Source organism: Acanthochromis polyacanthus, chromosome 16, assembly GCF_021347895.1.
Source record: "Acanthochromis polyacanthus isolate Apoly-LR-REF ecotype Palm Island chromosome 16, KAUST_Apoly_ChrSc, whole genome shotgun sequence".
NCBI lineage: Eukaryota > Metazoa > Chordata > Actinopteri > Pomacentridae > Acanthochromis > Acanthochromis polyacanthus.
In genome coordinates, this window is record NC_067128.1 from 30466898 (window position 1) to 30494777 (window position 27880).

Genomic DNA, 27880 nt, shown 5'->3' on the forward strand with positions numbered 1-27880 from the left:
CCCCAGTGTATTAAAACACAAGGTTCCAAAGCAGAAATCATGCGAATTGCACATTGTTAATCAGCTAATCAGTTTATTTCTAAAATATATGTAACTAATTTCCTTCTTATTTTATTTATGTTTTTCTTTTAATTGCTCATAGCTCTTTGCCAATGTTACTCTTCAGTGCATTTACTTAAAAAATAGAAAATCCTTTTTTTTTCAGACTGAAGTCTGTAATTTATAGAAAGAGTGTTAGAGTGTTTGGCTCGACTGCAACAAAAAGAGATGGAAACATTTAGTGCACAGATAGAAAATAACAAAACAAAAACCAACTGAACTGAGACATTGTGATTAATAAAGAAAGATACCACCTAAAATCTATCAGCATTTCTTTGCACAGCAGAGTGTTCTTCATAGTGTTCTTGACTGCAGAGAGTCTCCATAAGTCTGAATGGCAGTCAGTGCAGCAGCAGCTCCTCCACCTGCATTAAATTTTTAAGTTTTTTGCAAACTGCTCTGCATTCTGTTCATCCTTCAGTTTTGCCTCAGTAAACTCCTGCTTCATCTTCCGGAACAGCTCTGGACGCAGCAGCACATCCAGAGCCGTCATGGCCAGAGCCTTGGCCGTCCTCAGAGTGAAGAACTGAGCTTTATCATCACCTGCAACAAACACACCGTTACTCTGAAATGATCAACTTTAGTGTTCTCTCAGCTGAAGATGTAGCTGAAAACTGAATAGCACATCATTCGAGGTTGCATACCAGCAGCGACAGTATACTCCTCTGTGTGGTTCAGAGCATTAGAACCAATGTAGAAGTATGGATGGATGCCAGGGGCTACAAACGTCACATTGCCAAAGTCTGTAGAGCCTGAGGATAAAAAAGAAGAGAGAAGTTTAGAAGAAGAAAAACACAAGTATCCATACAACATTCTGATGTACAAGCGTTGTTTGACAGACACACAGGATTCACACAGACCAGATTCATTTTTGAGAACATCTTCATCTGTAGTGAAGTCCATCCCCAGAGCTTTGCCATTCATCTCATACAGCTCCTCTAGTGTTGCAATACGGAGCATGTTGTCATACTGATTTCTTGCAAACTCTACTTCAACCTGAAAATGAAAGGATTTTTTTAAAGTTAAGGATATGTTGCTGTCTACGCAAACTAAAAAAAAAAAAAAAAAGATAAGGACATTGTTTGTACATACACTACTGTTCAAAAGTTTGGGGTCACTTAAGAATGTCCTTATTTGTGAAAGAAAAGTATTTTTTTCAATGAAGATAACATGAAAATAATCAAAAATACAGTCTTGACACTTTCAATGGAGTAAATGACTATTCTAGCTGGAAATGGCTGATTTTTAATGGAATATCTCCATTGGGGTACAGAAGTGTATTTCCAGCAACCATCACTCCCATGTTCTAATGCTACATTGTGTTAGCGACCATTACCATTTGAAAGCAATGGGTTGGCTGCAGTTTAAGGTTTAGAACACATTTGAACCAAGCAGCGACCTCAGAGGGTGAGAAATGAAGCCAGATTTAAATGCCAAAAACTGCAGTTTGTTGTCTATGGGGGCACATACTTATATGCTGCCATCTATTGTCAATGGGTGAACAAAATGCTTCCAAGCTTTAAGTCTTTTTTAGTGAACTTGATGAATATTAAAGGGTAATGAATGCAGCAGCACAGAGAGTCCAGAAAGCTCCTTCATTGTTGTCTCCTGATCATTTCTCACCTCACAGCCGGTTGCCACGGCAGCTGATCTGAAGCACCTCTCGGCTTTTTCCTTCAAGACAGGAAGCTCAGCTCTCGACGGGGTTCTCAGATAGTACTCCAGCTCCGTGTAGGCAGGGATGATGTTTGGTTTCACTCCTCCATGCTTTATGATTCCTGCATACGGATGAATCACACCTCAGTGAAGTCCTGAGAGCGACACATGAGCGTAGAGGAGCATCGGCTGCTCACCATGAACTCTCCAGTCTGGCTTCATCTGCTGTCTGAGTGCAGACAGGTTGTTGTAGCAGAGCACCGCTGCATCCAACGCATTGATTCCCTCCCAGGGGTAGGCAGAGGCATGAGACGCTTTACCGTGATACTTTATAGTTACACTAGCATGACACAAACACACTTCTGTGGTTTCATGAGGATACTAGAGCAAACTATGACAAACAGTAAGAGGGCATATCAAAAGAAGAAGCAACACAAAGCACAGAATGTATCACTTAGCAAGACCTCCACTACAGTACACTGTGTTTTCAGATAAAGAGGACATATTTGACAGGACATTGCTCTGTAATAAAACGTACTCATGCTCAGCCACACAGGGCAGGTATGTGGCGTCCTCTTTTGACGGATGGGCCATAAACACCACATCCAAACCTTCAAATGCTCCCTTCCTTAACATGTCAATTTTACCTCCCCCATCCTCTTCAGCTGGAGTTCCCAGAACCGTCACCTGTGGAGACAAATAAAGAATCACACTTCAGTTCATCATTGTTAAACTAATCATGCCCAGGCTAACTAAACTACAAGATTTCATTAATTTGTTCCAAACTGGGCATAAACTTCTTTGGTTGGGTGACAACATTCTGTGTTCAGTCGTCTTACCTCCACCCAGACAGGCAGCTTGTGTGTGTTTTCCAGCACCGCTTTGAGCCCCACAGCCGCAGCAGCTCCAACCTCAGCTATCAGGTTGTGTCCACATGCGTGTCCAATACCAGGCAGGGCGTCGTACTCACACAGGAAGCCCACAGAGACCACGTCTTTCTGCTCGCTGCCTTTGGTTGACCAACATGCTCGAAACGCAGTCTGCAGCTTGAAGTGAGCGTCCACCTTCCAGCCTTCCTCCTGACTGAAGAACTCCACCAGTCTGCTGTGAGCCTTGTTCTCCTGGTAAGCCAGCTCCGGACAGCTCCAGATGTCCTGACTGAGGCTGTGCAGCTTCGCTTCGGCTTCGTCTATGGAGCGACAGAGTCTCTGTTTGAGCTGCAGCAGCAGCTCTGCTCCCTCAGACATGTTTCACTCTCAGCGTGTTGTTCTGTTTAGTTGTTAGTCTGTTAATGAAACACTTCAGCTGAGCTCTGTGCTGCTGCTACATCACGTGACCCTTTTTTTCTCAGTAACTTACTCTGCTCCCTCACACATCTTGTTCACTGTGGCTCAAAGGTTGCTGCTATTGAACTATCATGTTACAGTCACCCCCCCCCCCAATAGGAGGGCTAAATTTGTAACAGAGTAGTTTCAAAATAATCCTCACACACAACGCAGCATACTGTTGAAACAATATTTCTGAAATATACATTTTTGCACAATGAGAGCCTGCCATTTCTCAATCATGAGAACTACTCAGACTGTGTCATTAAATATCAAATGTACCGTAAGATATTCCAAGATTGAACTTTTCACTAAAACTGCTGATCTGATGTTATCACACGTAATGAAACATTTTCTAAACGAAATTTAAAATGTATATAAATTAAAAGTATCTTCGCTAGGGAATTTTCAATGGAGCGATGCAGTTTAAGAGAACTCCAATACAAAGCATGAAACTGAGCTGCATCAAGAGTTTATAGCTATAGTTAATTTTCAACTCCTGTCACGAGTTGGGCTTTTCCATACTAAATGCAATAAAAATATACAGCTTTCACTCTCATAAAAGTCCCAAAACAATGCAGACAAGGGAGTAAAATGTTATCTGTGTTTATATCCTGGTATCTCTCGATCAGATCAAAACCAAATTTTGTACTGTGCACACTTGTTTAGTGAGAAAAGAGCAAAATGATGAGAAACAATAGCATGCTTACAATAACCTTTATTGTGTTAAATGTTTCTGCGCACCTTGCTTATTCATCCACAGACCTGGTCAGGTTTATTTTGGCCACTTGTGCATTTCTTTGTCCCCTCAGACCTGCCAGGTAGATCTGAGGTTTGGGCACGTTGCTCTCACCGTCTCTCTTGCTTTGGCAGGCAGCGTCTTTGGGCAGCCAGGTCTGAGTGACGTTTTCCCGTCTCAGGTGGCTCAGATCAGTCTGCGTGGAGTGTGTCACTTTGGTCCGAAGATCAGCCTCGGTTAATGGAGCACACAATGAAGATTATTACACTTAAAACGAGGAAATAAATTAAGCAAAGGATTAAGCTCCTTTTTTCGGGGGATCCCTGTAGAGCTTGGGTGTCAAACATGTGGCCCACCAACATGTGCCATTCGTCTTATGTTTTTGTCACTTTGTTTTTTGTTTTGTATTGCATTTTTGTCAGCTATTTATAAGTTTTTATGTTATGATTTTAATGGTCTGGCCCTCTGGAGATCAGATTGGGCTGAATGTGGTCCCTGAACTAAAATTAGTTTGACACTCCTGCTGTAGAGGGACTTGACTTTATGTCAATAAATCACAACATCGATCAAAGGTTGCCAAGCGCACCACATTTACTGAAGACGTCGTCTGCCATTACAATAGCTAAAATGGATACACTGTTGTGCTTCATTGCTGCTGCATTTGAGAATAACTATCATAAAATTAGTATCACCAACCCACTGTTACATACTGACATTTACTCTCTAGTTTAGCTTTGACAAAGTGGAAATAAACAACGATCACTCTGACAATACGAATAGGAAGCTTGTTGCATTTCAAAATTCAAAAGTGTCTCCTGTCCATAGAGCCGAATGTCCATTTTGGCTTCACAGTTTTGCAGCTGTTACTGACTAATTATGGGGATATTTGTTCAGGTGGAACTGTTAAAATATAGTTCAGGCGTTGCAGTCTTGCATTGGTGGGAGAAGGAATTATGCATTCATGTGTCTCACCAGTTTGAGAGCTTTCCGTCGAAGCTCCCACTCATTCCACTCATATGACTTCACGATGTTTGTCTCCATCGGGTGTATGTCAGTCTGCGTGCCACTCTCACACTTGGTGACCAGCAAACTCTCTCCTGGCTGCAACTGCAAAAGAGTCAAAAACTGCATTTCTTGTGAAACTCCCAGTGGAGTCTCTGAGGAAGACAGTGGCATGCATTGTTCTCGACCTCAATTCTATTCTTAATACTACCACCAGATGGCACCAAAGTGATGTTTCAAATCCTCGTGTATTTATTAAAATATATACTGAAATATGTGACTTGGTTAATGGTAGATAGAAAGAAAATTAAAATCTACAAAGTAACAGGTGTGTTGGAGTTGTGTCTTGCTCTGAGACTATGAAGCTGACCTCAGAGTACGGACTGACACAGGAAAACTGCTGGGGGAGTTTGAGGAGCTGAATGAGTTCAGGGGAGTACTTGGCCTTTTCTGCCACCTTCTCAACAAAGTCATCTGGACTGCAGGCAAAGTTCAAGGCAGCTTGTTTGGAGCTAAAAACGTAGAGCTTCCCCTTGTGTTTCAGGACTCCGATGTGTGGATTACCTGTAAAAGATAGAATAAGAATGGTTTCCATATTGCATCCCTTTAAATATATTACATACATCGATGAGCCAAAACATTGTAACTACTTCTGCGGAGCACACTGTTCAACAAGACCTAAGGCTGCATATTGCATTGGTGTATCATGAAAACAGTACCTGGAAGTAAAAGCCCATCTCTGTTTACAAATGTGTAGCCACAGAATCCATTATATTGTTGTGGCAGCTCATTAAAACTGGTCGTTGTTTCAGGCAGGAGCCATTCCTGTGGCGTCAACTGATCTGGATCAATGCGCTCGTCTGGAAGGCACAATGCAGAACAGTGTTGTTTAAGATTCACATAAACTTGGATCTGTTTTTATTCTGGAGACATCAGCAGTACCTGAGGACTCCGTCATTCTCTGTTCATCTGTCTTCACCTCTGATCCCTCCAGCAGGCCGTCCAGATAAGGTTCAGAGAAAATCTTGGCCTGAGAGGCGAGGAAAGGCTGAAGACTGAGTGTGATGTTACTGAGGATATTCAGAAGCTCAGCCTCATCCTGAAGTCCGGACCACAGCTTTGACAGGACCTTGAACACTGGCTGGAGGAAAATTTGAGGAATGAAAGAAATGCTCCTTAGAAAATACAAAACTAAGCAGAGACATTTGATACTGTTGTTATGTCAGTGTGTTAAGTGCAGAGCTGGATATAGTATATTCCGGCTTCGCGTAAATACCAAAGGGGAAAGCAGTTACCAACACCTTGAAAAACAATCACTGATGCTGTACCAGGCTGTTCACCAAAAACTTGTTTCATTATGTACAGTAAAAAAAAAACTAAAACCACAGATATTGAATTGTCACTTAGGTTTACGGGAAGATAAAAAAATTACAAGATGCATGGTAATGATGTCCTCCTGTTTCCAGTCTTTGTTAAGCTAAGCTAATCATTTCCTGAATTCAACCCTGTACTTAACATAAAGACATAAGGCTGGCATAGATAGGCCCACAAGAGTTAATCCTTTAGATGAGTTTTAACTAAACATAAAAGCAGTAACAACACAGGAGATCACTTACAAAAACTGTTGCAGTTGGTACCGCTGTCTTTGACTGCATAGTTTCTTTCAGCAGCTTCATCTTTGATGAGAGCTCAGTCTGCAGCATTTCAATGTGTTTGGTACATAAATCTGCATCAGCCTAGTGGTCAGTGGAAAAACACATTACTGTTACTAAACACTTTACTCAGTAGTAACCTAAAGCATAAATGTAGTGGCCTTCCTTCATTTAATAACATGCACAGAGAAAAACATTAATTGTGTGTCCCTGGCACAGGTTTTCATCTCAGTCATGGCTCCTAATTGAAAACATGCAGTACGGAGTGCCTCAGGGGTCACTTCTGGGTCAATTTTCCTTAATATATGTCACTGCTAGAACACTTAATTTGTAGTTATTGTGGGGTTTTTTTTACTTTTCATTTTTTGTACCTCCTTGTTAGGCACAATGACCCTGACATGCTAAGTTGCCTGCAATATTGTTTGCAGTTTTTTGGATGTAAAAAACACTACCTTCAGCTCAACAACAATCAAAGTGAAATCTTAATCACTGGAGGACATTGGTATTTCATTTGACAGTAATCTAAGTTTCTGTGTCATTAAGTTTCTGTCTTCTCTCTCCTGTACTTTATTTTTCTCTCCAGCTCATTTTTTTTTCTGTTTGCTGTTTTTCATTGCTCAGATTCTGTTTCTTTGCTCACTTCCTTCCCCGATCCTGGTTCTGTCAGAGGTTTCCTACAATTAAATGGGAGTTTTTCCCTCCCTATTGTCACCAAGTGTTTTCTCAGAGTGTAATTTTTAGTTTCTCTTTATAATATACAGTATGTCTTTGCAAAGTACTTTCTTACTTGTTTTTGAGGTACTCAGTATAAATAAAGCTATCATTAGTATGTTTTATAATAGTAATTAATGCAGGCTACATTAAAATACCACATTTACACAATTACTAGCTACTGCTACCTCACCAGTAACATTTTGAGGAAAACTTCATGCTGCCTGACGTTGTAGAGAGCCTGTTTGAGCAGAACAATGGGCATGTCACACTGTTTGTGCTGAACGTCAGGGTCGGTTAGCTCCTCCAGCAGAGCTGTATACTTCCACGCCAGACTCTGTGTCACATGTAGCTCGTTTTCTATACTTTTAGTGGTGACGGGAAGAACTTCTTTGACAACCGTAGGTACTGTGGAGAGAGTGTAAAACGAGGTTTATCATTAGTGAAGGACAACAAAGCAGTTTGTTGATGTTGTTGAAGACACCAAATGAAGACTTTACACTCTTGGTTGAAATCAAATGTCACCATTGTAGACTGAATTCTCACATTGCAGCAATTGTTACAGGTCCTTTCAACTACTGTGCACTTAACAATTGGAGCGTCCCATAATCTGAACCTTTAAGAATCCATTAAGCCTACTTTCTCCCTCCTGTTTCTATGTTGTTTTGGACACCACTCAAAAGATACCACTGGGAAAATGGGGTCACTTTTATATACTGTTTTTTAGTCAAGTGTATCGAATCTTCAGCCGTGGGACACACACATCAATACAAAAAGTGGGACTAAAATACATGAAGAATATCATTTATTTTAATGCTTGCATCTAGTAATAAAAGAAGAGGCCAAGTTGCAGTAGGAGGCTGACAGAATGACTCAGAGGATCTGAGACGAGCACCAGAACCAGCTCTCCTGCCTGCAGACAAACTCGAAAGAGCAGCTGCCAGCCACAGTTAAAGCCTCACAGATATTTGTTTTATTGGGATGTATGCAAAAGAAAAGCTGCAAATCCTCTTTGAAAAGCCAGAAATGTTCAGCATTTTTCACCATAGTTGCTTTAAAAATGATATAATGTATCATTTATCAACCCTGTTGCTGATTATTTTTCGATCGATCAATAATCAGTTAACTGTTACACTGTGTACAATGACATGACCAACACATAAAAATCATCTGACCTCCCCTAGACAAATAAATCCTGCCTCAGTAGGGTGAGATATCGACAGATTATTTTGAGGTTAACCTTGCAAAATGCTGTGCAGATCAACTAGGATGAACTGTTAACTGAATGCTGCCAACCCGGCCGATCAACGTACACCTGCTCAGTTTTTACATAAAAATAAAGACTTTACTTAAATCATTGATGTGGACCTCCACCTCCTCCTTCTTGCTGACTTTGTTGAAGAGCAGGATCCCAGTGACAAGCATGGTGAGCTCTACAAGCTGCTGCTCCTTGTCTTTCTTAAACAGCACCATGAAGGTTCCCACTTCAGTCTGAGGGAAGACGCTCTGCAGGGCAGCTGAGACACGAAAATAAGAAGAAAAATCAAGAGTCAGACACAGGACACACATGGCCATGATCTCCACCTTATAGTAACAATGTCGGCCTTTTAATATGAAGCAGTCACTGGACTTTCAGTGTAGCTATATAGTGTCAGAAACAGTAAAAGACCTGTAGCCTCTTGCATTGTTTTGGTGTCTGTGGGGGAGCCCATGGCGGAGCGTTGCAGGATGTAGGTGACGATTTTACGGTACAGAGCGTCACACTCCTCCCTGGTTTTCACCCTGCTGTCAGTGATGTCTCTGCTCACTGGGATCAGCCTGGACTTCATCACCCGTTGGATTTCCTCAAGAGACTCCCCTATATACAAAGAAAGTGATAATGGCAGTCATAATAGAACAGAATTGTTCTCCCACAAATTTCTTAAATATAACCATGCAGTGCTTTAACAGCAAGCCAGAAGGCAAAAACTTGTGCAGTATGCTTCAGTTTGCTGATAAAAGCCTTGTGGCAAAGTTTTGTATAGTCAGTCTATCATTAACTCATGTTGTCAAATAACAGAGCTAATCTGAAAATGTCAAAAAATAAAGACGAGTGACAGGTTTAGAAAACCTTTACAACGCTTCTAACTAAAGTTTTAACCTGCTCAGTAATTTGATCATTTAAACTTGGATCAGGTTTTTGCAAGGTTTACTTGGCAGTTTTTACCCTCAAACGGCACTGTGGGGCTGTTTTTCTGTGTAGTTTCTCATTTTGTTTATCTAGGATGCACATGCTGGCACGAATTGAGTTTTGATGATTTGTTGTTTACAAAAAATCTCCACCATGTACCTTTAATATTGCAGGATCGGAATCACAGATTTGGTGGCACCAGTTAAGTAACAACAAAACCTGTCTTTCCAGTTTAAATTAAACCAAATTTAACTCATATCCCATCCAGTGTTTAACTAGCGAGACAATCCTGTACAAGGCACAGAGTACCAAAGTCACTACGCTATTTGACGGTGTAGATTATTAAAAAAACATCAAGGTACCTGGTCAGCATTACTGATCAAACCTACAGGCCCACAAACAAGACAAGAAGTGCAACTCTGTACCTTGACAATTCAGAATAGGGTTTTTATTACTTACGTCGGGAGGTGTAATTCATATCAAAATACACTTGCATTTTGATTGTGTCAAGGGAGGGGCTACACTTTTCCATTAGTTTATCCAAGCAAAGCTGTAAGACATGTTGCAAAGGGAAAATACAGACTAATATCAAAGAAATATTCTGCAGTTACACATGTCCAGTTTAGCTCTTGCAGATTAAATCTGTTTGAATTTAACCACTTAAAGAATTCAGCATTTCTCCATTCAAATTTTATACCCATAACTGTTGTAGAGGTTCTAAGCTAAATCTAACTAATTCAGATGTTTATGTTGTGATGTAAACAACTTAAACAAATGTAGAAACATGAATCACTATAAAAATGTAAATATAACAGTAGATCTTAGTTGTAGTGTCCACTCAGAATATTTTGGAGGGTTGATTTGACATGCAAAAGTGCAACTATAGTGTGACTGAAAATGCATTAAATTAATTTAGTGATTTAAAAAAATCCTAATTATGACAGCAGTAACCTCTCTGTAATATCATGTTATACAAAAAAATACTGTAAATGAAACTAAATAAATGAATGGAGTCACTCACCTCTTCCAGTTTTTCGATATCTTGTTTGGTGAGTGTACGGTCAACATTAAAGCCATTTCTTGGGTCCAACACCACAGCTTTCACCTGAGGAGATTTAAAAGAAGAAAAAAAAACAAGAAATTGATGTGTAATTATTACACATAAGGCATCAAAATAGCGTATAGTCTTGTCAAACCAAGAAGCATTATTTCAGTAGTTAACGGTACTAGCTAACAAGTTAGCAAGTAGCAGGTTAGTTGGGTTTACTGACCATAAAAGCCACCAGAGTGTCCGACACAGACTGTGCCCGCATCGCACACTCCTGGACTATTTCACGAATTATGTTTTTTATCACGTTTTCAGCCTGAGCCCGAGACATTTCTACCTACAGAGTAACTCTAAACTACAGATAACCGGTGCTAACGCAGCTAGCAGCTACCACAGAATGTTGACAACTGGTTTCCACAGCAACGTCGTCACTGGCGCTGCATTACGTCGTGACGTCCACTAGAGTGCGCTGCAGTCAAACGCTGCTGCCAATCAATGTTTTGTTTCAGTTTTTTGATCGTGATTTTCCCTACAAATTAATTACTTTAAGAAGACATTATTAACGAATTAATACTTTAAAAACATTTGTCTATTTAAATCAGCAAAAGCATAATTATTTTTGCATACATTTGCAGTTATGACAAAAATATATATACTGAGGTTTAAAAATGGTAAAACTTTTCTACAAAGTTATTTTCTACAGATTTCCTTGTTAAATTACCAAAAAAAAAAAAAATTCAATTAAATCATAGGGAATATTTGTTTTAAAAAATAGTTCTTTTACAATGTATGAGTAAAATCACAAATTTACTGTAATAAAAATAAATAGAAATACAACAAATTGTAAAATTCTAATACATATATTGATAATGAACTATTGTGACATTGAAAAGCCTGTTGGATAAATAAAAATACAGCTTTGGAAAATTGCTTTTTTAATAAATTAAAGCCTATTAAATTATATATATATATATATATTTGATTGTCTAATTTATTTATTTCCATCACTCAGGATGTGACAAATTAAGAAATAAATGTTTAATAAAATAATATAGTTATGAAATAAATCCTGGAATAAAGGATTGTGGCATTAGGAAATGCTATTAAAAGGTTTTCAAACTGCAAAGTTTCAGAAAAATACATAATGTACAGCAAAGAATATGCAGAGTTCAACACTAGACAAATAAAAGTAGTCAAATTTCTGTGAATTTTCGATTCATTTCCTACTAAGACAGGCTAAAGAACACTTTCACTACAGCTGCTACAATTGCGTATTAATGTCAAGAAATTTAGCAAAGTCTATGATGGTCAAACAAGAAGTGTCAACACCAGAAGAAATTAGGATTAAAATATTTATTTAAAAAAAAAACATGGCATAAATAACATGGTTCAGGTGAGAAATTGCTAGATCCAGTCTGTTACAGTACATTTAGAGGAGACAACCAGGACGTGCATTCTCTTCAAACTCCCCAGTAAACAAAAGGCACACTGATCAGGTCACTGCTGGCTTTACATAAGACTCACACTGCAGTTCCCACAGTCACATTTCATGGTGATTTCCACTTAAGGGCTGAGCTTTAGGTCACATGACAACCCCATGCCTTTAGAGAGGTAAAACATTAAAACATGCAAAAGGAGAAAAAGGCCAAACGGTGCAAATAAATCCAATACAGCTAAATTACATCATGCAAAAGAGGGGGGAAAAAAAACAGACTAAGTCTAAATACACAGGGTTGACACCAGGATTCATGGAAATGCAGCAATTTGGCACCAATGGAACATTTCTTTTTAAATTAACGCTACTGTGCACGTAGGTGTGGAAAACACATGCAGTCAAAGTACTCGCATCAATATATTTTACAAAAGACACTGATAGAATGACACTGCACTCATTTAAATCAGGAAAAAAAAACTTCAAACTTCAAAGGACCAACACTGTACCTGCAGCAGGAGCATTTTAAATCTGAACCAGACCAACACCTGCACTCCACAAACCTTCACCAGTAAAGTCAGCTCAGGGAAAAATCAGCACCAAGTTCACGTCTAACAAATCCTCAATTTCTCCTCTCTGAGTCAAACTACTGCTGCAACAGAAAACATCCATGTAAAGGAATATTCAGCTTTGATTTAGGAGATGCATTATTTAATAAACATTAGGGCCACTGCAATGAAAAATATGCATCTAGGAGAGTTGAAAAAAAACAAACAAAAAAAACCAAGCAATCTTCTGAAACTCATTTAAGAAGACATGTTATAACAAAAACAAAAGTCCACTCAATATATATAAAAAGATACTGTAATAATTTGAAAACGTTTAAAGAGAAAAGTTTGTTTTTGTTGTAAGAAAAAAAAAAAGTCGGATTTTCTTCCTTGCAGAGGCCTGAATACTCCCCATCAAGATCACTGATAGCTGAATAAAAGCCAAGTAGTTTCATAAATGCAACTTTCACCATGTCTAATTCATAAAATAATTCGATATCAAATTTACTTTAAATGTCTGTAAAAATACATCGAAATTTGATATTAGATTGACATATTTAGATAGATTGATACAGATAACGGGAGTCAGTATGTCGAGTTTTCTTTGTGCTTCAATTGCTTACGCTGGAAGCAAACTTGGCAGACATCAATTAAAGGCCAGCTTCAATTATAGTCCCTTAACAATGAATGTGTTAGGACTTGCATCCTAGGGACACAAATTCATCCCCAAAATAGGAAGTTTAAGACAGTTATAGGGTTCTGAAGGGACAACGATAAGGACAGAAATCTTATGACAGAAGCTTCCTCATTTGCCATGTTGCTGGATCTCGACAGATGAAGCATAAAGGAGGCAGCAGGTTCACAAAAAAAACCTGCTGGGGTCAAGTAAGAGCTCAAGAGTCGAGATCCACGCAGCTGACCAGAGTGAAACCGACTCCACAGAAAAGAAAACACATAAAAACAGATATTTAAAAAGGGTCAAAGTGGCTCAGAGCAACCCGTGGCACTGAATATTGCACTTGGTGAAGTAACTCTCACTAGTCCGCCTCAGAAACACTTCCTGAAGACGATCTGTGGGCCGTACTCCTCGTATTCCTCCTGGCTGATCCATGCAGAGCTGAAGGTGGGCAGATTGGCCAGCACCGCTCCTCCACTCCACACCGAAAAGTCTCTGTCTTTGGGGCTGCTGACCCGAACGGCCTCCGCCATGTCCGCGGGCTGCAGGTCTACGATTTCAGCCTGGAGCCGCTCGGGCAGGCCGGCCAGCAGAGTGTTCCCACCTTCAGCAAGGGAGAAAAAAAAAAAAAAAAAAAAGAGCAAAGAGCAGAAGATGAACTGGAAAAAGACCAAAGCAAATAAAAATCAAAGCATGCCAAGCTGTGCTTTTGATTTACAGGCGCAGCTGGAGTTCATTGCCGGGACTGTTGTGCAACACCTTAACGGGAAACAACTGTTACCTGAAAGCACGATGTTTCCCAGGAAGCAGCGCCGCAGGTCAATGTCTGAGCCCAGGATTGACTTGAAGATGCTCTCGTGCATCCCATAATGGTCCCGTCCAATCAGCTCGGGTTTAAACAGAATCTCAGGGGCCCTGGATGAACGGAGGGGAAGTTTAGGAGTCTGCTTTAGCGAGAGGCAGCTGGCCTGTCGCAACAGTCTGACCTGGTGCAGCACCTGCTGGACAGATCTCTGCTGCTTTGCACTACAAACTGGTGTTAAACGTTATTCAACAAGCCTTAAGACAAGTGACATACAGAGAGAGCCTGATTTCCAGCCCAATTTTCTTATGCTAAGTGAGGCTAGTTAGCGTTATACCATAATTCATAACAGGAGAGTAGTATGTACAACCACTTCATTATACAATTAACTAAGTCTGGGGCCGACTACAGCAGCCTTCTGCCTCCATTTCTAGGAGTAAAGTAAATACTTTAACTCTGTTCCTTATTTAACTATGCAGCTAAATGCATATACAGTCACTTTGCACCTCTGAACCACTTTAGCATTTTATGTACATTATTTGTTAGACTTTTTCATTCTTTTCCCTGCATATTCCATTTTTTAACTTTCAAAATTTATTTTATTAATCTTATTTTAACTGCCACATAGTTGATACTACTATTGTTATTAAGTGGGTGCGACTGTTTTGTGTCCAACTGCTTTATGTGCCTTAAATTGTTCTCAGGGGACAAAGTTTATTTACTCTTCCAAGATATGCGTCTAGTTATGTGACAATTGGTGTACATTTGTTTGTCTGTTTGTCTCTGTTAGCAATATTACTTAAAAACGGACTACTGGATTCAGACGAAATTTTCAGGGAAGGTCAGAAATGACACAAGGACCACCTCAGATTTTAGCAGTGATGAGGCTTATAGTCTGAATCCGCAGATTTGTCAAAGATTTCTGTATCATTGCCAGATAGTGGCACAGCACCACTGTAACTATGACAACAAGTGAACACTGCAGAAGCTGCCTGGTGACGATCACATGATTGTGATCCTACTACAAATCGACCACTGTGGACTTATCGGGATTTGTCCATCGGAAAGGATACAAGGAACAACTGAGTAAATTGTGGGGGTGTTTCTGAGTCCCATCAATTCTAGCCGCCCGCTACATGTTTAGGTCACATGACATGGTATCCATACAGAACATACACATGCAAAAGACACACCCGTGCTCAGTGCAAGGTACTTTTTTTAATTAAAGATTTCGCCCGTCAGAATTGATACAGCAACTGAGCAGCCTTTGGTTTTGTCCTGCGTTCTGAGTGTTTTCCTTGTTGAACTGAAGTGAAAAAAAGGAACTGTTGCCCTTTTGACCCATCAGTGATGTTCCTTTTGACCCCATGAACTTAAAGTAGAATAAAACTAAACTTCCAAGCTTGTCATCTCAGAGGAGTTAAAATTCAAACATACTGATCACTGAAGGAAAATAATGTGCTTCAATTATTAACGTGACTTTGTTTTGTTTGTTCCTGGAGCTGCAGTGGTTTTATATTTGGCACACTTTATATTCAACCAATCATTGTCCTTTTCTGCGCATACTGAGGTTTGTTGATAAAACACGCCTAAACCTCACAGTAAAATCCTCAAATTTCCAGTGTTAATAATAAATTCCTTTATGAGCCCCATTCGGTGGGTTGAGTGTCCGTCTGGAGCAGGACGTGACGTGCAGGCTGTTACCTGAACCTCTCCGTGCTGAGGGTGACAATCTGTCCGTCTGGCATGGTGTAATGCATCTCCTCGCAGGACGAACCCCCGCGACTCAGCTCGGCTTCATAGTTTAGCGCCACGCAGCAGCACTTCTCCTTCATCTCCCTCACTATCTCCTCCTCTGCTGAGGTTCGCATGCAAACTCCTTGTTCCCGCAGAAGCTGGAAGCACAGACAGCAAATGATCAGTTTAGGGACAGTTACGATTGAAGGGTCCTCAGTGGACAACTGCTGCTAATTAGTAGTCAAATTGGGGATCATTGCACATAAAGCATACAGAGAAAAAAAAGCATGAACGTACAATTCCACTTCCATCTCACAGCAAGAGTTTTTTGATGAGGACACCAACCTAAGGCATCATTTAAGATATAAAAACAAACAGGGGGTTGTTCTGTAAATAACGCTCATTGGCGTCACTGTATTTAAGAAGGAAAAAAAAGACTTGCAAAAAGCCTTTTATTCTTGCTATTAGTTACTTTCATTGCAATTGTTAAACTTGGGATTTAGATTTGTCAGGAGGATAAAGAGCAACTTTTGTTAATCTTGTGATTAAACTATGGGCTAAATTTATTCCCACGCATTTATTTTTGTCCCCGATTGCATTTTGCTTTTGTTTTTTTTGCCAATGCAAGGGTGAGATTTATGTCTGTCATGCATTAGCTACTCAATTTCAGTTAAATTTTGTGCTCCAGCAGTCTTTATGTTGATAAGACCACACTGAATTCAAACTGCTGCAATGATGGGGAATTTTACAGGAATGTTTCTCGATTCAGTCATGAATCGAAAATGGAAAATTTCCAGCACATTATAGAAAGAGGTTCCCAAAACAACCTGAAATTTGGGATCCTGGTGTACAATCTGTGCAGCAATTGTACCAACCGAGCTGTCCTTACATCGGACTGCTTTTCGACTTGACTGCAAGTTTTCATCCAAGTTGCTAACTGACAGTGCCCATAAACTGTGTAAAGAACAACAGCAGGTACCTTTTTAAGATGCATTGTAACGTCTACACCAGCCAGAGGGAAGCGCTGCACTGCATGAGGTAGACAGTATCCCTCAAACACGGGGACACTGTGGCTCACTCCATCTCCAGAGTCAAACACCACACCTACAATGAAAAAGAGAAACAATCAGTATACTCTGAGTTTAATTAGCTTAATCAGGAAGGAAAATATGTCTTTGCTACAGCTGTTCTAATCCAAGACAATACAAAGTCCTACTAAGTCTGTAAGTTAACTAATTATTTGTCCATCTGTATCTATTCATCACAATGTCTAAAACTCATTCAAAGCCATCATGTGACTGCAGTACCAGTGGTTCTCCCTGCAGCGTACAGCGCCAGCACCGCCTGCATGGCCACGTAGGTGAAAGGAACGTTGAAACACTCGAACATGATCTCCACCATCCGCTGCCGGTTCTCCAGAGGGTTCATGGCTGCCTCGGTCAGCAGAACGGGGTGATCCTCTGGTTCCACACACAGCTGCTGGAACGTGTGATGCCAAATCTGAAAGCCAAACTGCAAGTCAGTCAAGCTAACAGGTCTGAATACGGTCAAGCCCAATATTTCAGCTCTGCACAAATGTGGGCAGGTACAGTTGCCTTTTCGCTAAATTTTCCTCGACTTGGTAACAAATGAACAGGTGGCACAATTCCACATTTTCTTGGCCTGTCGACTGCTATGAACAGACTTGATCTCAGTCTTTGAACAAGGCATGAACTGTGCTATAAGGATCTAGAAAGAGTAGCAAACGTCCGAACATTTGATCTGTGGGAGCAGGCTGACTGTAAAGGTGGAAAAAAAACACGGTGTGAAAGTTAGAATACTTTGTAGTTCTATATCAAATGGCCACGTGTGTGGAAACCTGCAGACACCTCCCAGGGCAGCTCCCATGTCCTGGGTAATGTACTGGAAGTGTTTGTGTCATTCTGTTCACTTAGAAATGTGAGCAGTGGACTAATAATGTCAATTAGTTCAATTAGTTCCACTTGGTGAGGACAAAAGCCTCAATGCCGGAGTAGAAACTAACAGTCAGATTCTGCAATTTTTGAAGATAATATGCTAGAACCTTTTTGTACCAACAGAAAATGAAACTTAACTTTATGCAACAAACAAAGCTAAATGTTTGCCTCATGGTTTAATACCTTAGTTTCCTCAGGATCTTTCAAAAGCTGCCCAACCACTATTCACACATAATTAGCTTATTTTATTTGTTACTCCACCAAGGAATACGGCAGTTATGTGATGATTGGTGCACATTTGTCCATCTGTTAGTTTGTCTGTGCACAGTATTAAACAAAAATGGACTAACGGATTTGGATGAAATTTTCAGGGAAGGTCAGAAATGGCACAAGGACCAAGGGATTACATTTTGGCAGTGATGCGGCCAATAGTCTGGATCATGGATATGTTAAAGATTTCTGTATTGTGAGATAGCGGCACAGCATCCCTGTAACTACGACAACAAGTGAATACTACGTCAGCTGCCTGCTGATGATCCTACTACAAATTGTAGTGGACTTATGCATCGGAAATGATAACGATTGAGCGGCCTTGGTGGAGTACTGAGCGCTCATCTGGTTGATTTATTTGGAAGAATGCACATTAATGAAAATCCAGATTACAATAAAAGATCTAAACATGCCAAATCATAGCAAAATTACTCAATTACACCTGTACTCCCTTGTCTGGTAAAAGTATGACAAATCTTGTGTCTGCGTGCAATTTTGTCATTTTTTCGGTCAGCATCATGAATGGAAATGGGACACGACACAAATACTTTACCCAATTGGAAAGAATGGAAGTCTGAGCCATCATTTAGCTAATCCTCCATTGTAATGATAATTATGCAGCAAAATTACATTAATGACCATCACAATACTTCAATATCAAACATATTTCAGTTAAATTCTTTTACATAGACACACTCATTAGTATTCAGCTTGGATGCATCCTACTCGCCTTTTCCATTTCATCCCAGTTGCGAATGATGCCGTTCTTTATGGGGTGTTTCAGAGCCAGAACCCCTCTCATGTGTTGAGCGTCATGGCCAATGTAGGTCTCCCTTTCAAGGTTGCCATTCATTATTTCCTGCAAAACACAAGCAGTGTATGTTAAATCCCTATGCTTAACATTGACAAGCAATACATAGAAATTCAATAAACAACTCACAACACACTAAAATGTACTTGTAGGCAGATTGTTGATTAATGTATTCATATTACTATAACTGCATGACAAAATGTGCCTTCATAGGAGAGGTAACCATTTTTGACATCCATCTGAAGTCCCTGGAATTTTATTTTAACTGAAAACAATTCTCTAGGAACTTGCCCCAGAGCTTGAAGTTCCTCCAGCACCCTGAAATATGTGTTTCTGCAGCAGGGCAAAAACCCAGAGAAGTTTCAGCAGCTTACCAAATGCACAACAATTTCACATATCGCTCTGCAAAAAAAAATAAAAAAATAATAATATCGGACAACAAAGCCTGAACTTTGGTCCATTAATGGTAAATCGCTCCGGCTGTCCATCCTCATTGTCAGCTACAGAAACCAAGCAAACCCGCATTCAGGTTTTTAGAAATTCTGGCTCTCTAATGGTGCTGCATCAAACACCAGTATGCTTGACCAATCAGGAATGTTTGGCACTGCAAGCCTCCCTCTGAAAAGCCTTTAGAGGGAGTGAGTTTCTTGTGGAGAGTTTGTACTTTAAAAAAAAATGTTACTATACCTGCCTAAAGCATTACACTGTCATATGAACCATTTGTTAAATTTTTGCTTATAAATGCTGGTACAAAACCTCTAGTCATTAGAGTCTTTACCTCATACTTTGGCATCCCAATTATTGTTGGGAACATGAGGCTCGGAAGGTCTTGATCTGCAAATCCCGCCTTCATCAAACCAGACCCCGTATCCAGGACTATAGGGGTCTTGAAATCTTCCATCTGCAAACACATTAGGAGGAAGATGTGAATCAAATCTAAAAAAAAATGGGAATATTCACAATTTGGTTTGTAACATTTTACCTTAAGTTTGTCATCATTGCATTGAAACCTTATGATTACTGATCATTTAGACTCCTGCACTATAGCCAGAGATATGAGAAATGTTCTATCAGTGACTTTTCAGCATCACATGTATGATGTTTTCTTGAGAACAAGGCCTAAACTAATTAAGTAAATAATTATATCTGATAGTAATTTTTCCAAGTTGCTATTGCCAATTCAGTCTGTGCCTAAATCTACCTCCAATTTCAAATTTCTTTCAGGTAACTCCGGAAGTTTCATGAATCAACAGAATCTTGACAGTGAAATGACCTCAATCCATTAAACATGGACTTTGTTAAAGAATAAAATCTAATTTAAACAAATTTTTGTTCATACAGAAAGTAAAACAAGCAGAAGTAGTTGTATCTCAGAAAATGATGAATGGAGATCAGGAATTAGTCATTTAGGCAAATTTACACATCTGTCTGGTTGCTGATTGGTCAACTGAAGGAACTGTGTGTTGCTAGATGTGCAAAAAATTAAGGAAAAGCTCCTCAAGGGAAGCCTAGCCGCGCTAGACAACCCACGGCAACGAATTTAATTCTCTGCCAGGGTGGGTCTAGTTACCCTCCATAAGGCTCAAGGCTGGATTCTCCTAAAACTGGCCGGACCAATCACCATGAAGTGTAGAGTCAGAAGGCGGGCGTAACGAAGTGACGACAGAGGCGCGACGATTCTGACAGAAACAACCGGCGCACAATAAACAGTTATCTTTCGACTCGGCTTTGGCCACAGCCCTTAAAGATTTGAAGCTAAAATTCAACTTGAAAGATAAACAAAGGACGGCACTTAAGTGTTTCATTGAGAAGAAAGACGTATTTGGACTTATGCCAACGGGATATGGCAAATCCTTAATATACCAGTTGGCTCCGCTGGTTTGGAAGCTAATGGGACTTAGCCACAGTCCGCCAGCGCTCTAGGAACTACGTCCGCCTATTCGTTGCGCTGATTGGTTGTATACCTACCCAATTGCTGCAGAGTGATTTGAAAGACAACCTTTTAGCCCGCCTCCCTCCCTGTCGAGCGGCCCTAGACCCTTGTGCCTTCAGAACATGGGTCTAGCGCAGCTCGGCTACCTCAAGTGTTCACAAGAGAGCAAAAACGGTATCAATCCTTAGACTAGTTTTCTGCATTTGCGATAGATTGAAAGGCCAAACTGTCGGTTCTCAACCGTTTCGACAAAAAAAAAAAAAAAAAAATCACATCTTCGATAGTGGACACTCCTCTGTACCTGTCTCATGTTGACGTTGAGTGGCGCTTGGATCTCAGTAGACCTGGAGTGTGATATTCTCACAGTCTCAGATCTCTGAACTGAATCAGGCAGGTCTTCATTTAGTTCATCTTCACCACCTGGATCAAACTCTAGAGGATGATCAGGAGTGAGCTGAGCTGCTGAATGGTTATATGGCGGTTTATCTCCAGGTGGTGGGGTCTGGATTTCCTCCGTTATCTGTAGCAAACGCGCTGGCACCGCTGGTGTTTCCTCTTCGTCTTTGGTGATTACTTCAGACAAGCCTTCAGCTGGCATGTCACACTCCTCTGAAGGTGCACCGTTGTTATTGTTGTTGTTACTGTGCTCCTTCACATTTGGATTGAGAACCAGGACATCTGGAACCACATTCTCTGGCAGCACATCAAATGTTTTAGCTTGCAGATCAAGTTGTGCAAAACCAGGATCTTGAGCTACGAAAGACGGAGATGGATCGAGCGTCTCTGTGGAATGAGATTCGAGTTCAGCGAGACTATCAGTCACAGGAAGCAAAGCCTTTCTTGGCTTGGGTACCGGAGGAAGGAGTGATTTTCCACCTGGGTCAAATGCTCCATCATCTGGCCTCATTTCAGGGGTTAGAGAAGCTTCTGGATTGTTCTGGTTAGCTTCTTCTACCGGTTTGTCCAGTTCTGTGTCATAGATACATTTCTGAGGTTGGATATCCACCTCAGGGGTTTCCTTCAACTCAGATGAACCGTTAAAAGTAGTTCTATTAGACAGAGATGGATCCGCTTCACAGTCACTAGGATCCTGACACTGGGAAACTCGAAGTTGATCCAAGTCTTCTGGTGTAGCTTCTTTCTCAACATCCTGATCTGATGTTGTACCCTGAGTTGGAGAATCATTCTGAACCAACAAATTAGAAGGCCTGCTCTGTGATCTCTTGAAACTATGTGATAAAAACCCCTCACAGAGAGCTCGCTCCTCCTCATTCTCAGCTTTGCACTTCTCCATTACAGAACATCGTACAACCTCTCTAGCTTTGTTCTTGTGATTTTTCACTTTGCATTCTTTGTCCAAACTCTTCTCAAGTTTCTCCACCTCTTTTTTCTCCTTTTCAAGTTGCAAACGGAAAGCCTCCCTCTCTTTGTACACACACTGTGGCCCATTTGGCTCCAAAGAATCGCTTCCTGTGACTTCACTGTTGGGGTTTTCTTCAAAGTGTCTGAGCTTGTGGATCTTCAGGTTCTCCTCCATGATCAGCTCATCCAGAATGTGGACTTGCTTTAGCTCCGTCAGCAGGTCCGGCCTGCTGTTGAACGATCCTGCATCTCCCACTATTTCAGCTTCAGTGTCGAAGTCATCATCGGCAGAAGCTTTAGGTTCAGCTGGAGAATCTGTTGATTTGAGTTCGCTGAGGTTGTCGGATTCTGGGAGGTCAAGGGAGTCCTCGAGGCCGAGAACACCGGCTTCAGCCAGCTCACCAGACGACATCTTTAAAAAGGAGCAAAGGCAGAATAAGCATAATGAACACTAGCTTATACATGCAGGTTTATACTGATGGCATGAACTATAACTCAGTGGCCAGAGACATTTGCTTTAGGCCACAGGAACTGAAGAACTGAATACAAGTTGCTCCAATCTACAAATGAGACTGATTGTTACAGGGACTCAATGTCTGGAAGAGCTACAACTATCCAGCAGGTCAACAATGTTTAAGTAATTTTATTTCTGAAACAATGTCACTAATAAATCAATATTGAATTTTATATAAAGCGTCATAGTTTTGCAGGGGGCATGATTACTTGATTGACAGTCTGAAAGGACTAATAGTTCAGTAAGTAAATGTTTATTTTCTTATTTGTGTCACTTTTAATGCACTTTATATGCAACTTTAGGGTCAGATATAATGTGTGCAATGCCCTCTAGATATTGATGAGTTTATTTCTGCTTATGTTGACCAGAACAAAGTTTAGCTCCACTTTTGGGGGCTAGCGTTGTAAGCAACAGCATGAGTAAACAGCAGCAGCTCATAAATGTGGGCGGCGACAGAGTAATCAGCTCTCAGTCAATCGACCAATCACAGCTCTCTGGTGATTTTTTTTTTTTTGGTCTCTGGTACCAAAAGTCCAAGATGGCAACCAGGAAATAGCAAAAATAATACTGGTAATACTCAGTAATGTGGTGACATTTTATCTTATTTTATTTGATTTTATTTTGTTGACGTGTTCTATTGTTGCTTTCTTTTAATTTGCTTTTATTCTAATTTTACTGTTTGATTTTAACTGGAAAGCACTTTGTTCACCTTGAGTGTTGTAATGTGCTCTATAAATACATTTTGATTGATTGAAAATCCTGGCTTCTTTTTTCAGTGTAGAACCCAACAGGTGACGTCATGGTAGCTACGTCTATCTTTATTATACAGTCTATGGCACACACTTTACAATATTTACATGTAAAAAGTTTAAATGTGAAGATGAAAGTACCCAATGAAAACTGGTCAAAAAGGTCTTTAGGCTTTGCTCACTGTAAGTGAATTTAAACTGTTCAAGAAATAAAGTTATCAGAGTCGGCTGCTTTATAGCGGCTTATGAAGGGTTTTACAGTTATGCTTCAAGAAGAAGATATCACTTGCTTGTTTGGAACAGTTAAAATAAGACGACCTGGTGTGATCTAAGGGCGACTATGAATAAAATCTGTAGCATCAAACCCCAGATGGCAGGTGGAACATAGTATAGCTTTGATCTGATGTATTATGTATACTTAACATACCGTACAAAGCTGCCCTTCACTCTCCCACAATGGCCAGAGATTATTCTGCCTTTCCTCCAACCTTAGCAGGGAGTCCAGCACAGCTTCTTGAGCCAGAACATTTTCTTCCTCCTGCACAACAAGACATTACTCGACTGCTGATCACATCATTGGAGAAATTAAGACATTTCTCAGTTTTTCGGAGCATCTGTTGTTTTAGCAGGGTTAGGGTTAGTGCAGCTCTTACCTCCAGGATTTCATCAGCTCTGTCCAGGATTTTCTCCACCTCCCTCAGACCCTCCTGCTCCTTCACATCCCAGTCTTTTAGGGGGACATCCATCACACTGAAAAAAGTACAGTGACATTACATCATGCACATTCAACAACAAAGGGAATCCCCATAATGTCAAACTGAGCTTCATTGGAAATAAACAGCCCAGTCTGCAGCTGTTGTACTTTTAATTTTAGTCACAATAGCAGCTCCTCGCAGTCAAAGCAATTATTAGTACACGCTAGTAACATGCGCACTATGAGTTTTTCTACTGTTTAGTACATTGCATCACCATCTCTGGCAGAAAACCAAATACCATTTCCAAATGGAAGCTGCTCATTTTGACTATTATAGTGATTTTGAAAGAACATAAACCCATTAATTCTCTTAGAGGTCAAAGTTTAAACTCATGCAATAACAGTCTTAATACATTCACAGTATTCCTTGATCTGGTAAGATCAGACCAGCTCATGGTAGCAAATGTCTGAAACATTTAGATAGTTTGGCGGACTGAGGCTGTGTGCTGGAGCTCTAGTAAGAAAGAGTTTTGGCGTATGAAGTGTTTTGAGGATGACATGTCAGTTTTAGTTGATCTACCAGGTAAAAGACTGGTCTGTATTGTTCTACTTTGCTACCTGGATAACTAGTCAACTACCTACAGTTTTGACATAGTGAAGTCCAAATGTAGCACATGCTGAGCCTACAAGGTTACACTGAATAAAGTCCTCCTCATTACTGGATCCTTCTCCCTGATATAACTGGTTCGGAACACTACAATGAAATGAGTGTAGGCTAACAGCTCTTTGCTAATCTTTATCGAATTAGGAACGTTTACGTGAAGCAGTTCTTCCCCATATAATGTCCAACATGTCTAAATGATTCAGCTGGAGACTGACAACTGAAAGCATACTCCCTGAGGAGAGGTCCAATCAGCCAAAAATACGCATGTGATCAGCTGTGTGGGTGTAAAATAGCTGTACAGGCTCATCATTAATTACGTTTAACTAGAGCTCATAAATCTTGCTGGCAACAGCTGTCACACAAGCCTGCCAAAATCAACAGCCAACAGATTGAAATGAGGAATCAGCAGCTCTAAGTGAAATGTATTTCAGGTGGTAAATCTGCAGCGTTGTCACTTAGCTGTAAATGTGCTTTGCTTGAGTGCAATGCATTCTTAAGGACAGGCCTGTTACCACCTCTGACTATAGTGGCTGCTGCTGAGTGAAGCCAAACAAGCATTACCCATCAGTGGTATCTGGATTCTGCTCATGGAGGTCATAAGAATCCCAGAGAAGAGTAGGAATCCCCGCTGTTGAACACACAGACTTGTCTCTTCCATCGGTAATAGTGCTGGAGAGAATGTTACAAATGGGGCTCAGCTCAGGATCCTCCAAACCACTTTGGGAATAAAGCCTCCTGTCGCTGCTCAAAGCCTCCGTCTGTGTGGGCTGATTTCGAGACCTGCTGGTCTGGCTGGCAGCAGAATGGATGGCTGAGGGTTCGTGAAAGTGCGAGTCTCTCTTTTGCAGTGCTGGGTTCTGTGTAATAGTCACCGTGTACGAGTTTTCCAAGTCATCCACCGGCAAGCTAAGCCAGGGATTATTGGGCAGCGCAGCCGAGCGCTTCACTTTGATCTCAAAGTTGAGCGAGTCCACCGCTACACTGGGGATGATCTTGATGCTCGCCCTGGAGGAGTTTCCCACAGAGCCCAAGTCAAACTCCTCCCTGTGATCCTCACAGTCTGAAACACTGGAGAAGTTCTCCTCGTTGATTTGAGGGTAACTTGAGGCAGCTCTCACAGAGTCTCTGGTCCCCGCTAATCTGGACAGACCTTCCAGTCCTTCCCTGCCTCCCCAGGCCTCCAGCTGGCTGCTCCCAGCTCCATCGAAACCAGAGTCGAATGAGCTGAGGGAGGGAGGTTTGCCATCGGCCAAGACCATCACGGGAACCGCGATCGAAGGAGACGTTCCAAGAAGATGGAGAGCTTCTTTGCTTCCTTCACATTTAGTGAGGTTAGACTCTGAGGGGCTGTGTTGATCATCCTTTGTTGTTCCGTTTGCAGCGCCCTCAGCAGGGGACGGACTACTGTGGCTGCTTCGCAACAAGTCATACTGCCACTGCAAAGCAAGCTGGAGGTTCCTGACTGCCACCGATCCTGAAGAAATCAGGAGCTTCCTCAGGGTCATGCACCTGAAGAAAAAAAAAAAAAAGACTAAACAACAGTATCTGAAAATGTTTGTCAATAATCTAAAACACTGGTGTGCCCACAGAAGTGTCTATATTGGTAATGATCAGTCTATGCCAAAACAACTATAACTTATCTGCAAATCTGTAGAAATAGAACAAAGTTTGCAACATGGATATAATGTATCATGATATGTTAACCCTCTGTTGTGCAGTGTGGGTCCAGAGATACCCATTTTCCATTGGATTTGGGTGACTTTTGACCAATGTTGTGCATCAAAGGGTAATGTGATTTTGTCTGATAGTATCACTGGGTATCAAGGCATAGCAGATGTTTTGGATATTCAGAAACTGAAGCCAACATATACAGACGCTATGGAAGTGCTTGGTTTGAAAATATAGGCGCAATCAAGCTTGAGTGTGGACAGATCTATCCCTATGACAACGATACAAAGTCTCTTTACAGATGAAGATCAGGTGATGTGGCTCAAAGTTCCAAGGCAAAAAAAAAAAGCTAAACAAATAATCTTTTTGTTCTGTTACATTATAATGACTCACAGTTTGGAGACAAAACAGAGCGGAACTTTTTGTAGATGCAAACCAAAAAAGGATTAATTTCTCAAGTGAGACCAGTTTGAAGCTTAAAAATAAGTATCATCTATGTTGTGTATTATTTTATGACCGTTGAGATTTATCCTCAGTCCTGTCCTCCAGTCCTTTTGATGGTGAGTAGACCAGTGACTTCTAAACAATTGTTTTGCATTTAATAAAGATTCAGCATCCCTCTGACGAAATAAAGTAAGTGGTATTCCCACTTGTCTGCAGAAGCTGATAGTTCTTGAAATACAGGGAAGTGTCATTAGTTTAGTGCAAATTGTTCAAACATAATCTACTTGAACAAATTGGTCACAGGGAGGATGTATGAAAACATAATGAAAATTAGGGGAAAAAAAATCTTGTTGCTCCATTATTTCTTTATGCGATTCTTTTTAAGTGAATATGCATTAAAGTGAGTCAACTTCCTGTCATGATGGGGTGTTTCTAGGTTCACTACACGTCTCAAACATGGTATGAAAGGCTGCATTCTTTGGAAAAAAAAAAAAAAAAAAAAAAAAAAAAATCAGGACCAGATTTACTTACACAACCCTGAAGTTGTCCTTTAATTCTAAAATAGGTGGCAATTTAATTACCAACATTCCACATTTCTGGAAGCAAATGGTGTAAGAAAACTAAAACAAAGACAGCCATGGTCTTCCCTCTATGATTGTACCTCTGAGACATCTGCTTGCCCGCCTGCTGGATCTCATCGTCTGGGATGGAACTGGACAGATGGGCCAGATGTAGCAGCTCCTCCATGTCTGGAGGAGGATTCTTCTTCAGGAAGGTGGACAGCTTCCGTCTCCATGGAGGGATGGTCGACCAGTTGCTCCTCTGCCGCTGAGAGGAAACTGTGTCTCCATTGACACCTGACAGCAGCTCCTGGAGGAAGTTCTCACAGAGGACCAGATTGTACCAGGTGTTGGCCTGAAGAGGAAACAAACTGCTTCAGATCTGCTACTCTTGGAAAGAAACGGCATCAGAAGCAATGAGCACTTTGTATTCTCACTTTCACTCCACTGATCAGGACTTGCCTTGTTGTAGTAGTGATGGTAGCTGGAAGCTGCCTTGAGGGTTTGGAGAATGTAATGCACAGCAGAATGCAGTTTGTCCTTCAGCCTCTCCAGATCCAGAACCCAGCTCTCCCTGATCTGCCCGTCCAACGGCAGGATCTCCGCTAACGTGTGGATCACGTCTTCGGCGCAGCGAACAAGAGCCTGGAAGGTCAGAG

At 40.8% G+C, this 27880-nt stretch overlaps 3 protein-coding genes across 5 annotated transcripts in view; all 3 read right to left on the bottom strand.

Annotated features, from left to right (window-relative positions):
• Positions 1-219: 219 nt before the first annotated feature.
• Positions 220-3167, bottom strand: LOC110967892 (peptidase M20 domain-containing protein 2-like). 2 transcript variants are annotated; one of them, XM_051960967.1, is made up of 7 exons: positions 2595-3165; positions 2294-2442; positions 1953-2095; positions 1723-1877; positions 960-1095; positions 744-851; positions 220-642 (listed from the first exon to the last, which is right to left on the bottom strand). In XM_051960967.1, the coding sequence occupies exons 1-7, from the start codon at positions 3000-3002 to the stop codon at positions 470-472; spliced, it is 1272 nt and encodes a 423-aa protein (XP_051816927.1). In that variant the 5' UTR covers positions 3003-3165; the 3' UTR covers positions 220-469. The 2 variants fall into 2 exon arrangements, with proteins under 2 accessions (XP_051816927.1, XP_051816926.1); XM_051960966.1 differs by having other exon boundaries at positions 744-1095; positions 2595-3167.
• Positions 3168-3781: 614 nt separating this feature from the next.
• cfap206 (cilia and flagella associated protein 206) lies at positions 3782-10814 on the bottom strand. 2 transcript variants are annotated; one of them, XM_051936761.1, is made up of 12 exons: positions 10626-10814; positions 10376-10459; positions 9814-9904; positions 8854-9042; positions 8534-8701; positions 7378-7592; positions 6438-6557; positions 5764-5962; positions 5541-5681; positions 5192-5385; positions 4792-4926; positions 3782-4051 (listed from the first exon to the last, which is right to left on the bottom strand). In XM_051936761.1, exons 1-12 carry the CDS (start codon positions 10731-10733, stop codon positions 3830-3832), a joined length of 1866 nt encoding a protein of 621 aa, XP_051792721.1. In that variant the 5' UTR covers positions 10734-10814; the 3' UTR covers positions 3782-3829. The 2 variants fall into 2 exon arrangements, with proteins under 2 accessions (XP_051792721.1, XP_051792720.1); XM_051936760.1 differs by having other exon boundaries at positions 4792-4944.
• A 926-nt stretch (positions 10815-11740) lies between these two features.
• Positions 11741-27880, bottom strand: part of LOC110967889 (uncharacterized) — a 34670-nt gene continuing 18530 nt past the window's right edge. The window contains exons 11-23 of the mRNA XM_051960721.1: positions 27684-27866; positions 27323-27576; positions 25111-26058; positions 23845-23941; positions 23619-23729; positions 20868-22340; positions 19412-19534; positions 18553-18681; positions 16905-17097; positions 16577-16701; positions 15565-15755; positions 13840-13973; positions 11741-13662 (exon numbers count right to left, since the gene is read on the bottom strand). Of these exons, the coding sequence (XP_051816681.1) occupies positions 13430-13662; positions 13840-13973; positions 15565-15755; positions 16577-16701; positions 16905-17097; positions 18553-18681; positions 19412-19534; positions 20868-22340; positions 23619-23729; positions 23845-23941; positions 25111-26058; positions 27323-27576; positions 27684-27866 (4194 nt within the window). The 3' untranslated portion in view covers positions 11741-13429. The remainder of the gene's footprint in view (positions 13663-13839; positions 13974-15564; positions 15756-16576; positions 16702-16904; positions 17098-18552; positions 18682-19411; positions 19535-20867; positions 22341-23618; positions 23730-23844; positions 23942-25110; positions 26059-27322; positions 27577-27683; positions 27867-27880) is intronic.